Consider the following 12,600-nt stretch of genomic DNA (forward strand, 5'->3'; position numbering starts at 1 on the left):
TAAAACTTGAGATTAGCTTTGGAAAATGCCAAATATAGGGACAGGCACACACTGATACCTCCCTGGATCTCCCAATTCAAAAAACAAATTAAAGATGGATCTACTGTTCCCTATACTGTGGACCCGCGAGTCTCCCTGGCAATCTGTGCTGCTGGGTGAGTGTGAGTGAGGGTGTGACGTCAGCGCCGCCTTCCAGAGCCTTATAGCCGGGAGGGGGGACTCGCTCAGCGCCAGAGTTCCACATCCAGAACGTGCAGCAGCAGCAGTAGAGGAGAGTGAGAGGGGCGGCGCTGCTGTCACTGCCAGGGAGAAGCTGCTGCTGCAGCAGGACGCACTCATATTACTATATACAGGGAGCAGGCAGGCAGCCAGCCAGGGGCAGCACTCCCCTCCGCAAAGGACTCTGACAGGCAAGCGGGACATTGGGACAAGGAACATCCAAACTTCACTCCGGCCCCCTACATATGTTTATTAAAGGAGAGGGAAGGAGGAGGACTGCCGCTGCCATACTTTCTGCCTGTCTCCCATTCCGCTATAGTAACTGCCGCGACTCACTTACGCCTGTGCTCGTAGTCTGTGAGCCTTGGAGCTGCCATGGGAAAACTATTTGCAAGTTGCCTGCTGACTTTGGCCGGACTTTTGCCTGCTGTGGCGGTAGGACCGTACTCCGGTAAGTGGGAGTGATGATGATGATGAGTGTGAGTCAGCGGAGGGCTGTGCTGTCAGATGGGTGTGCAGGAAGGGGGCAGCCAGTGATTGTATAGCTGTCAGCGCTAAGTTGTGTTATGAGCCTCAGCCGGCTCTCAGTCTGCCTTTACTGTCCGTAAGGACTCGGAGATCTGGGCAGCGATGTGGAGCTGCTACGAGCCGGGGATCGGTGGTTGGCATTGTGTCATGGGGAAGGGAGCTGCGCGGAGTTTTAGTGAAGTTTACCAGCAGCAGACTGCACTGGCTTGTCTACTTCTCCTTACTTTCATAGGAACTCCACTAATTGGTTAATTTAATGACATACTGTAAACACACACATATACTGTACATACATACATACATACATACATACATACATACATACATACATAATACATACATACATCCTAATGCTACTTATATCTCAATAATACATGCGGAGAAAGGCACTAATCTGTGCCTTGTATTACACACAGCCTCCACACAAAACCATACACCCTAATCCCTGCACCGACACATTAAGTGGAAAGCAGAGCCACGCGTAGCATGCCACAGGGAGCATGGGCCAGCGGAGTGACAGGCTGCACTGTGATCCATGTCCGAATACAAATCGCTGTCATCCAGCCCAGCTGTGTGGGGACTGGGAGCCTCTTGATCATACAGTGTGAATAACAATCCGAGCATACATGCATAGCTGCTAGCTACAGATCACATCTCAGAGTCCGTCAGTCTTCTTGCTGGAAATAACACAAAAAGTTCCAGCATACAGGTGTATACAGTATGTATACACAGAGGGACATGCCAGGGAAGACTTCCTATCAGAACTTTTCTGCCTACAGTAGACCTAACACTCTCCAGTGTTTACATTACATCATAACCTGTCTAGAGATACAGTATAGCTGTTGTGAGATAGTCAATGCATTCTTTGCATTTGTTGGAAATGTTTGTGTTGTGAGTGTTCTACTTTGTTTCTTTCACAATGATTAGAAGTAGACTGCCGCGATTGTGGAACTACTGTGTAGTGCCCAGTATAGCAATGGGTTACCTACACTAACTACTGTATAAACATATGCATTTAAAACATATATTTTGCACTTACATCAGACTATATTAAAATACTAATCTTCTTTGTGTTCTCATTTACCTCAACTACATACATATATTCAGAAAAAAGAATAACATTAATAATAATAATATTGCTGTAATGAAAGCTATAATGCTTTCTACATATAGTACTGTGATTTTTTTTAAACACAATACAGGGAGTCACAGAATGGACAAGTATTTACTCTCCCAGCTTGTTCTCATAATTTCCTTTTTCCTTTTCATCAATTTTCAGTCCCCTTATTCTCCACCCTGCTTCCTCTAGTCCCTTATCTTCCCAGCTGCTTTCCTGTACCCCCTCAATGAAAGTAAACAGGGTAATTTCCTCTTGGAGTTGTCATGTCCTGCTCAGACACCGAATTCCCAGTGAACAATGCCGCTTGGGCTTCACAAAGGAGCGGGAAGATCCAGGTGCATTGCCTGCTAGATGTAGCTGGGGAATCAGCGACAGAGCTACAGTGAATATTCCCAGTGTCACATAATAGCTACTGCAAAGTTTTATGAGCTGCATTCTACTGCTGAATGACTCTAGATGGTTAGGTACATGGCATTGCCTTTAAAGCAATTCTTAGTGCACTTTTATACTTCCATCTGTGCCTTAATAAACCAAAATATGTAACTATACAGACTCCATGTCCCTTTAATCATACACAGTGCAATTTACACCAATAATAGTTTTAATATAAGATTTCCTGCAGTAACATATTAGCAATGTGAACTTTAATAAGTTGGTTATACTGATTTTACAGTTTATGTAGTTTTCCAGGATATATCACTGCTGATATAGGAGAGATATTGTCAGATAACAGACCTCTGAGCAGTACATATGACAGCTATATGGAATTTGATTTAACATGCCTTTTGGATTTTAAATATTCCCTTTAAATAAATATTAGCCCAATATTGCCATTAGAATAAAAATAGATTGTTGGAATAGCATTAAATTAAAGATAAAGTTACGGAATGGATTAATATTGAAAAAAGGGACATATCCAGGCACAAACATTCAGTGGGACACATTTCTAAAACCTGGGACTTCACTAAAAATCAAGTACACTAAAAGTACAGTAACTATGCTATTTCTGGAGCTCTTATATCTTTCCTGTGAACTCTGAAACACTAACGTTCTACCTCTGCCTGGTTATAAGGTCATGTTATATAAACATGCACACATTTGAATCACAACTGACTTCATTATTATAGCTACATCAGATTGAATGACTGTATCCATGTGAATATAGCTAATATGTTGCTATTGTCTTAGTTACTATCCCTTGGTTTTCAAAAACATGTATAATGATGCACTGTGGGTCATTCTATAATCTGGAAAGGGTGACATTAAACACGAATAGGTTCTTCCTAAAAGCATTCAATGTACACATTTTTGTTTGTAATGTGCTATAGAATCTTCTGGTCTGCACTTTTTATACAAGACCCTTTGATTGTACGTTGTTGTGCCCTTTAATAGAATAGTCACGTATTGCCCACAAAAAGTTACAATTGTGCTGAAACCCAACGATATTGTTCTTACTGCAAATTTTCTTGAGGCAACTTTAGTGACATTTAATGAGCGACCGCACTTTGCTTTACATTGTATTTTAATAAGTTTGCTCAGTGATGCCAAGGAAGTGATTAACTAAAACCTGTTGCTTTAATATTCTCAGTGGTTATACTCCATTTTGTCCATTTGTAGGGGGAAATAATACATATTTTTCAGGTGAGGTAAACTCAGGTCTCTCAAGCTGACAAAAGTTAAAACTGTTCAACGTGGAAAGGAAGGCAATGTTCTTGTTGTGATTTCTATTGTTTAGGTATGATCTAGACTTTCCATTTAGTATTAACAAATAAATAACAATTTCCTGTGCTTGAGTAATTTCCTGATATTTTGATGCAGACAACCATTGTTGTATTACATCAATCAATGTATGTGATACTCAGCCCTAAGTTGACAATTCAAAAGAAAAGCAAAACATGTTTTATGTACAAAATGGTACAAAGTCTCTTTAGTATAATGTATCACAATGAAGATTACTTCTTCTGCAATTGTAGCTTTTTATTTTGTTTTTCAATTTTATCATTTTGAATTTAGTAACTTTATTGTAGCCATAGCAAACAAGAATACAGCAAAGTAGACTTATTTAGAAGAATGTTTTAACTAGCACTAGCAATGTACACAATATTTCCTGTGTCTGTAATTTGAATTGAGAGTGAGGGTAGATTATGTGCGTTAACGCTGCAAGCGCATTTTCATGTTCATGAGGAGAGCCGGCGTCGGGTTACCGGCACATGAGGACTCTGGCAAAGTAATATGAAATATCTTAAAATATTTAAACTGAGCCACAGTCCATATCTCTAATAAAGTAGCCATTAGGCCAGTGCAATTCAGTCAATTATATTTAATGCATCTCTCAGTACTGTATTCATTTATTTCAAAGGATTTGTTGTATGTTTCTGTAGTGCTTTACATATAGACAAATCAATTCCAGTTTTCCTCCATTGTATAAGTTAAAAAAAAATAATAATGTTTAAAAAAAAAAAAAAAAAAGAAAACATTAGGCCAAATGTAGGGAAATAAAACTGATGCATTTCTAATATAACATTTTGTTAAATTACATTCAGACTGTTTGTTGTCCAATACGTGATGACAATATTGTACCTAGCAGAGGAGCCCCGACCATTCTGCTACATAGTGCTGAGCAAGAAGTTACCTCTCATTGTGCCATAAAATGAGATTTGAGAAACACACCAGTCCACTGTCTGTATTCTCTTTTTATCAACACATCCTTCCCCTGCCTGCAGTGTATTGCTGTGCTTTTTAATAGTCTGTGAGCCTCTCAACTACATTTTGTGAAACTCCTAAGTTTCCCTCTTTCATAATAGTCTGTCTGTGAATACATGGCAGAGATACTGTGTGCAGTGTTCCAATTTTCCATTGCATTGAGAGGGAAGGCTCCATCAGACATTCTTTACAAGCTGAAGTAAGCCAGATTGTAAAATTTCAAAAGAAAAGAAAACTTGAGTTTGTAATATCCTCAACTCACTATTGCCCAGAGCACTGATCTTGCTTAGCATTCCCATATTCTTTGGTCAGAGTAACAAGTAGACAGACCATGCTTAACCTGACTAGTGTAGACAAATGTAAATAGAGTGTTAACTACATGAACTGATGCATAATTGGTCTGTATTGTTAGATTTCATTGCAGAAATAAATGTGAAGTCACCTGTGCGTCCATTGAGTGCATTTCTTGTTCATGCTATTTTGACAAAATAATATATATATAAGCTGTAATTAATATAAAGATTAGCTACATCTTTGGGATTATGGTCCTGATTCAGAGTTGAATGCTTTTGAGTCAGGGGCATATCAAGAGAGGAGGGGGCCTGTGTGCAGTCTCCTCTCTCTGGTGGCCGACAGCGCACTGAGCACAGTGCCGTATCAGTAAACTCTAGTCACTACTTTGTGCCCAGGGTCTACTGCGCAGATCACTGGGAAAATGGCGCGGCACCCATTTTCCAGGCGATTTCCCTACTGCGCATGCGCAAAACGTGGGAAAAATGGCAGTGGAAGCCATTATCCAGTCGATTTGTACAGCGCTGATACCGCCGATGCGGGACTCCAGAGAAGTAATTGCTAAAAATATGGGTGCAAGGTGTGTGGTGTGGGCCCCCCTGCCCCACACACCCTGTACCCATTATAGATACGCTCCTGATTTGAGTGATTATCGGTGGTCTGCACATGTATCACAGCCGCTGTACGCACGCGCAGAAAATTAATTGCGTACCGAGCTTGCTGCGATGATTCGCTCACAATTGATTGACAGGAAGAAACCATTTTGTGGGTGGTTACGAGGAGTTTTGGCGTGTCGGGGCCGTTTCCTGGGCGTGTACTAGCCAGCTTCTGCAATCCAGTATGCAGAGAACAAAACTCCAGCGTCTCAGTTACTGCGGCCATTCCAAGTGACTATACACTCACTTTAGGAGTCAATGTTTCTAGGATCTGCTTCCATTGCTGCGTTTGTATATGCAGTTGCGGCCAGCTGCAAGGGCTCTGCTGGGCGTCTCAACACAAATTCCACCGGCTGATGCATTAGCATATTTTAGCACTTACTAAGTGGCAAAATTCGCAAATGCGTTTGCTTTAGTGTTCAACTCTGAATCAGGCCCAATAAGCATACATACTGTTTATTTTAGTTATACCTGACGTTCCTTCTCATTGGGTAAAGGAACATTTAAATATGGTGCGTTTCGTACAGCAAAGCTAATTATTTTCAAATATTTAATTAATAGGTAGTTAAAAATGTATAGCTGCACCTTATACCCAAGTCATTCTATTTTGTTCTACAGTTTTCGGTTGTATTGGTTGGTTCTTGAAGCATGTAAAACCTAACTTGAATTTCCTGAGTTGGCAAAAGTCTCAGTTTTTACTAAATTGCCCCAATGGTTTCTTCTCCAAATGGAAAAAGAATTACATAGATTGTGAGACTTTTCCACCATATGGTTGTGTTTTAGAATACTAATTGTTGATGGTTAATGGGGCAAACTAAAAGTAATATATTAATGACAACACGTAGCATTGCAGCCTCACATTTGATTGGTCTACAATGTAGAACTAATTCTAGGGAAAGATTTTACAAAGAGAATTGTAAATTGTAAAAATTGTAAATCTTTCCATAGAATTAGTTCAGGTCAAAGAGTATGTCTTCATTTTCCTACTTGTTCTTATTTTTCTAGGACAGACACAGTGGAAAACTGTAACTCAATATTTTTTCCCCCCTCAAACTAAGGCTCCTGATGTACTTAGCTCCATATATTAACAGTATTAATAGAGACGTGTTCCTACATTTGGCAATTATAAGTCATATCATAGGGGTGTTCAAGAGTTATGTTTAAAACCATAGGAACATTACGCGTATGCCATTTTGGCATGAAATTATTTCCTGGCAGAGCTAAACTAACAGGCACAATTTCTTCTAAGAATTTGCAGCATCTGTCAGTGTTCTGTGACTTGTATAAAAGCATTTAGGAGGGATTCAACTCAGTGTGATGACCATGTTATGTCATTCCAGAATGGCGCAACACGGGCATCAATATCGCAAGTTTTCACTAGCACCTAGTAGAGGTGTGCAGGAAAAATGTTTTATGCCCCCTGTAGTAAGCCCCCATAATGCCCCCTGTAGTGCTCCCAGTAATGCCCCCTGTAGTAAGCCCCCTGTAGAAAGCCCCCAGTAATGCCCCCTGTAGTAAGCCCCCTGTAATGCCCCCTGTAGTAAGCCCCCATAATGCCCCCTGTAGTGCTCCCAATAATGCCCCCTGTAGTGAGCCCCCCCGCGAGCGCACACACATACAAAAAAAACAAAACAAAAAAAAACAATACTTACCTGAAACCCCGCTCCAGTGCTGCTGCCTTCCGTCCCCGGCGCCCGCTCCTCGGAACTATGGGAGTGACGTCATGACATCACTCCCATAGTGCATTGCGGGACCCGGAAGCAGAGCTCAGGAGTGAGCTCCATTCCTCCGGCTACTGCCGGGGGGAAAGAAGGAGCCGGGCGCCCGCTGGTAACACACTCAGCAGGCGCCCGGCAAATAGGGGGTGCGACCACACCCCCCGTATTGACGCCGCTGGAGGTGGAGCGCCGATCAGCGGCGCTCCATCTCGATGGCAGTGCCCGGAACGGCCCAGGGGACAATGGAGCCAGGTGCCCCCTTAAGAGCTGGAGCTCGGCGGCAAATGACTCCATTGTCTCCGGGAGTTCCGCCACTGTAATTTATGTGCTATTATATTTAACATTTACATATAAATGTTAAATATAAAAGCACATAAATATACATGTATACAGGCTAATATAAAGTTTGTGTTCACATGTCAATCACTTTGGACAGGCTGGAGCTGTACTTACCCCTCTGCGGTCATCTCAAAGCAGGGACGGAGACTGTTCGGAAGTGAATGACTGAGCATGCGCAGTAACAGAAGGTAATGTATTCGGAAACTGAAAATAATGCCTCTTCTGTACCATTGCAGGGACAGCGTGTTACCGCAACCGCTGTCCCTGCTCAAAATAATGCTGAATAGCAGCCATAAATATTTATAATTGCTAAAAAATCATGACGATGTTGTCTGATAGTATTATGGGCAACATTGTCACTACTGTTGAATAGAGCCCCCAAAAAACATACAACTCTGGTTCACTATAGTGACGGTTATGGAGTTGTAGGTACTGACTAAAGAGGTCTGAAAACTTGCAGCTTGTGAATCAAATAGAGATAAGTGGGGAATAGTTCAACCAATACTGGCTCAACTAGCTAAATTATCCCAATAGTAGCTGTCTTCATGTTGCATGGGCAAGCCCTCCCATTTTACATAGTTTGTATCACTGCAAAATATTATATATGTAATAGCTGGTGATATTATTATATATTATTTATTTAATGCAGTATCATACCCTGCACAAATAGTGCACATATGTTTTTAATGCAACACCACATGAAAGTGGACTTAATTTTAAGTACTAATCCACGATTATGAGACTTGAACACACCAAACACTTATGACATAGTTTTGACATGTACCCATAAAATTGAACTGGAGTACAAATATGCTTTAATCCATATCAACCATTTTTATTTAATTAGTACAGGTTGTACTGTGCTGCCCATAGCATGTTGTGGGCTTGTTGCAATAGTTACTGATTAATAATGATCAATCATAAATACTGTACATTAGTATAATAAGAAAAGTAATCTGTTTTATGTCTTTTCATATAAAACGTATTCTGTGTATAAGCTGTAACATATGGCTTTCTTAAGTGAGATATTGGGAGTGACTAGCTAATTATATATTAGCGACCAGATGGTCTTTAGTAGTGTACAGATACAAGTTACTTTTCTGAGTTGCAGACACATGCCCTGTAATAGTTATAGAACACTTATATGGTGAAATAAAATATTAATACCATTTTAAGAATATTGCTTACAATATGTTACGTATATGATGACAAAGCTTTTTATTGAGAAGTTATGTGTCATGTATTTTGTATGTTACTGTATATGCTTAAAATATCTGAATTAGTATTCTATATAAGATTAGAATGAGAATGAAATGTACAGTACATACCAGATTTAGGGGCCGGTTTACTATGCATCAGGTTTTCAATGCTAACGATGATCGGCGGGTTTGACTGATGGATTAAAAGTGGCAAAATAAATAAATGCTAAACTAGCATGGTTTACAGTTTATTTCTGTTGTTCCTTTAAATCTGTTGGTCAAAGTAACCAATCAGTAAAGTAAGTAAATCTAGCCCTAAAGGGGCATACACACACAACGATTGAGTTAATGAACGATTTTAGTAAACTATTTTCTACCTTGAAAAATGAACTAAAATCGTTTACTAAAGTTGTTCATTTACTATGTTCATTTAAATGTAATGAACAATTTTTATGAACTACAAACGATTTTTGCATATTAACTTAATGAAAATCGTTGAGTTGACAAGTCTGACTGAACAACAAACTACAAGCGTGAACGCGCATGAACAATAATCGTTCATCGTTTGACTCAGAAAGTGAACGATTTTTTCAAACGATTATCGTTTAACGATATCGTTTAAAGATAATCGTTCAAAAAATCGTTGTGTGTCTATGCAACTTTAAGCTGCATACACACACAACGATTTAGTTAATGAACAATTTTAGTAAACTATTTTTTCCCTTGAAAAAATTAACTAAAATCGTTTACTAAAGTTGTTCATTTACTAAATGTAATGAACGATTTTTTAGAACTACAAACGATTTTTCCATATTAACTTACAGAAAATTGTTCAGTTGACAAGTCTGACTGAACTACAAATTACAAACGTGAACACGCATGAACGATAATCGTTCATCATTTGACTCAAAAAGTGAACGATTTTTTAAAACTATTATCGTTAAACAATATCGTTTAACGATAATCGTTCAAAAAATCGTTGTGTGTGTATGAACCTTGAGAGTTAGACTATTAGCCTTTATTATACGCTATAGCCCCCATTCATCAACGATGGTAAACACCAGCTCAATTTTTCGTTTAGTATCACTGTGATACAGATGAAACATTTACTGGTATTGTCCAATACTTACCCCTCCGGCAAGGACCAGCGAAGTCCTCCTCCTCTGTGAGGTCCTCAGCTGGGCTGACGTTGCAAGTGACGGGATCCAGTGTTATACGCATGTGCGTCGTTCCGTGTCTGGAAGGCTTCGCTGAAGCCGGAAAGGCACCGCTGAATCTCCATTGCCGGCAGTGGGGACCACATCGCACTTCCCATCTAAAAGATGGCGAGATCGATGCTTGACAAACATCGATAATCTTAGTTTACCGCAGTTTGTTAAATCCAGAAAGTTTGGCATAACACCTTGCGCGAGCTAAAGGGGTTATGCTTCGTTGATAAATGGGGGCCTACTGTATATGCCCTACTGTCACTGTCTCAGGAAAAGACATAGGGGTATATTTAGTAAAGTGAGAGTTTTTGGAAGTGGAGTTGTTGCCCATAGCAACCAATCAGATTCTAGCTATTATCTTCTAGAAGGTGCTAGATAAATGATTAGTAGAAACTGATTGGTTGCTATGGGCAACAACTCCACTTCCAAAAACTCTCACTTTAGTAAATATACCCCATAATGTCTACAGGAAGGAATGCCTTTCTGTTGTCCAGTCACATTTGCACTGTGTTAGAAAATCAATCTCTGGGCCTGATTCAGTGAAGAAATCACACAGATTGCCAATGGTCGGGAATCTGCGCATGCATCGGGCCCATATTGCGAATGTGCAGTACAGGTCTCCGATGTCGCACGGAGTTCGGCAGCAGACTGTCGTTGATTGACAGTCTGCTGGCGTGGAAGAGGCGTGGAGGAAGCGGCAGCTACCTCCTTTTCCCTGTGTCGCTGCCATTGGAGGGGCGTGACGAGGCCAGGATCTCGCTTGGCTGACGGAGATTTCCTGGCCTCTTTTGTGCATCTGTGGCGGCCAACTTGTGTGACCCCATGGGTCACAAAGCCAGCCGGTGATTGATTGCGCCACTGCGGGCAGTCCCTCTTCTGTCCAGGAACGGGACTCCAGTCCTGGCATTCTCCCCCTGATGGCAGCCCTGCAGTCTACAGAGTGATTTCAGGGGGTGATTCAGCTGCAGACGCATTGACAGGGATCACACAGATTCTCGATTATTAGGAATCTGCTCATGCGCACTTGCAGTACGGGTCTGCGAACCAGCATGCATCAGTGATTGACAGTCTGCTGCTGTTTTGGGGCGAGGATCGGGCGTGGCAACGCTGTTAGTGCAAATGCCAGGATCTCTGTCGGCTGACAGAGATTTGCTGGCTTCTTTTACTCATCTGCAGCGACTGGCTTGTATTTCCCCATGGTCACTCAATTGGCCGAAGGGATCACAGATGATCCGATGCTACGAACTTGGATGCAGCACGGATCAGTAATACAAGCAAGAGGCATAACACCTCCAGCTGCATTAGCATATTGTAGGTATCACAGCTGCTAACATGTTAGCAGCTGCGATCGCATATCCGTTCACAGCTGAATCACCTCCTCTGTTCTGCAGTGATTACTGAAATTCAAGTGATTTTGGAAGCTACACTGATTTCTGTTCTGTAAGTCAGTCTGCTCCTGACATCCCCCATTCCAAATGATATGAGACTACCAGTGGCGTAACTAGGGTATTTGGAGCCCAGGGCAAATTTGAAAAGGGATAACCCCCCCCCCCCCCCCGAGGTGCGCGTCAAAAAATGGGTGTGGTCACTGAAAAATGGGGTGTGTCAACATGACACACCCCTTTATTTTCACACTGAACATTCCTATCCATATGCACCTTAACCCCAGTAGTACCCCTTATACAGTACCCCCAGTATGCAGTTGTGGTCCCTCTTATGCAGGCCCATAGTAGTGCCCCTTATACAGTATCCCCAGTAGTGGTCTCCCTTATACAGCCCCCAATTAGTTCCCCTTACTCAGTACCCCCAGTAGTGCCCCCCCCAAATGCAGTGCCCCATGTAGTGTTCCCCATTATGCAGTGCCCTCAGTAGCAGTCCCCACAATGCAGTAGCGGTATCCCCTTATGCAGTGCCCTTTATATGGTGCCCCCAGTAGTAGTCCCCCCCCTATGCAGTGCCCTTTATATAGTGTCCCCAGCAGTAGTCCCCCCCATGCAGTTTTCCCAGTAGTGGCCCCCTTATGCAGGCACCCAGTAGTGATCCCCCCTATCCAGTGCCCCCTGTAGTGGCCCTTCCTATTATTGCCCCCAGTAGTGGTCCCCCGAGTGCAGTGCCTCTAGTAGTAGGCCCCTTTTATAATGCCCCCAGTGGTAGTCCCCCCCCCAAGTAGTAGTCCCCAGTAGAGGTTCCCCCTCCAGATTAAGTGCCCCCAGTAGTAGCCCCCCCCCCATTAGAGGTCCTCCCAATAATGGTGCCAACAGTAGTAGCCACCCCACCCCCGTTGTGCCCCCACCCCCAGTAGAGGTCCCCCCAGTAGTAGCCACCCCCCTCCCCTGTTGTGCCCCCACCCCCAGTAGAGGTCCCCCCAGTAGTAGCCACCCCCCTACCCCGTTGTGCCCCCAGTAGTGCAGATAGGTTAAAAAATATATATATATATATATATAAAAATGTACTTACCTGAATCCACGCTGCTGCTGCTCCGGTCCGCGACACCGCCGCCCGCCAGTCCTCCCAGGCTGGCGCGCTCAGCATTATGGGACAGACGTCATGACGTCATGACGTCTGTCCGATTACCCACTGCAGGAGCCGGACGGAAGCCCGGCTCTTGCAGTGGGTGCT

At 42.4% G+C, this 12,600-nt stretch overlaps 1 protein-coding gene across 6 annotated transcripts in view; it reads left to right on the forward strand.

Moving 5' to 3' along the window:
- Positions 1–248: 248 nt before the first annotated feature.
- PTPRM (protein tyrosine phosphatase receptor type M) overlaps positions 249–12,600 on the forward strand; it is a 900,933-nt gene continuing 888,581 nt past the window's right edge. For all 6 annotated transcript variants that reach the window (XM_088469672.1, XM_088469673.1, XM_088469674.1 and 3 more), the window contains exon 1: positions 249–670. In XM_088469672.1, coding sequence (XP_088325798.1) covers positions 595–670 — 76 coding nt within the window. In that variant the 5' untranslated portion in view covers positions 249–594. The remainder of the gene's footprint in view (positions 671–12,600) is intronic.

Source organism: Taudactylus pleione, unplaced genomic scaffold, assembly GCF_031769625.1.
Source record: "Taudactylus pleione unplaced genomic scaffold, aTauple2 ptg000093l, whole genome shotgun sequence".
NCBI classification, from domain to species: Eukaryota; Metazoa; Chordata; class Amphibia; order Anura; family Myobatrachidae; genus Taudactylus; species Taudactylus pleione.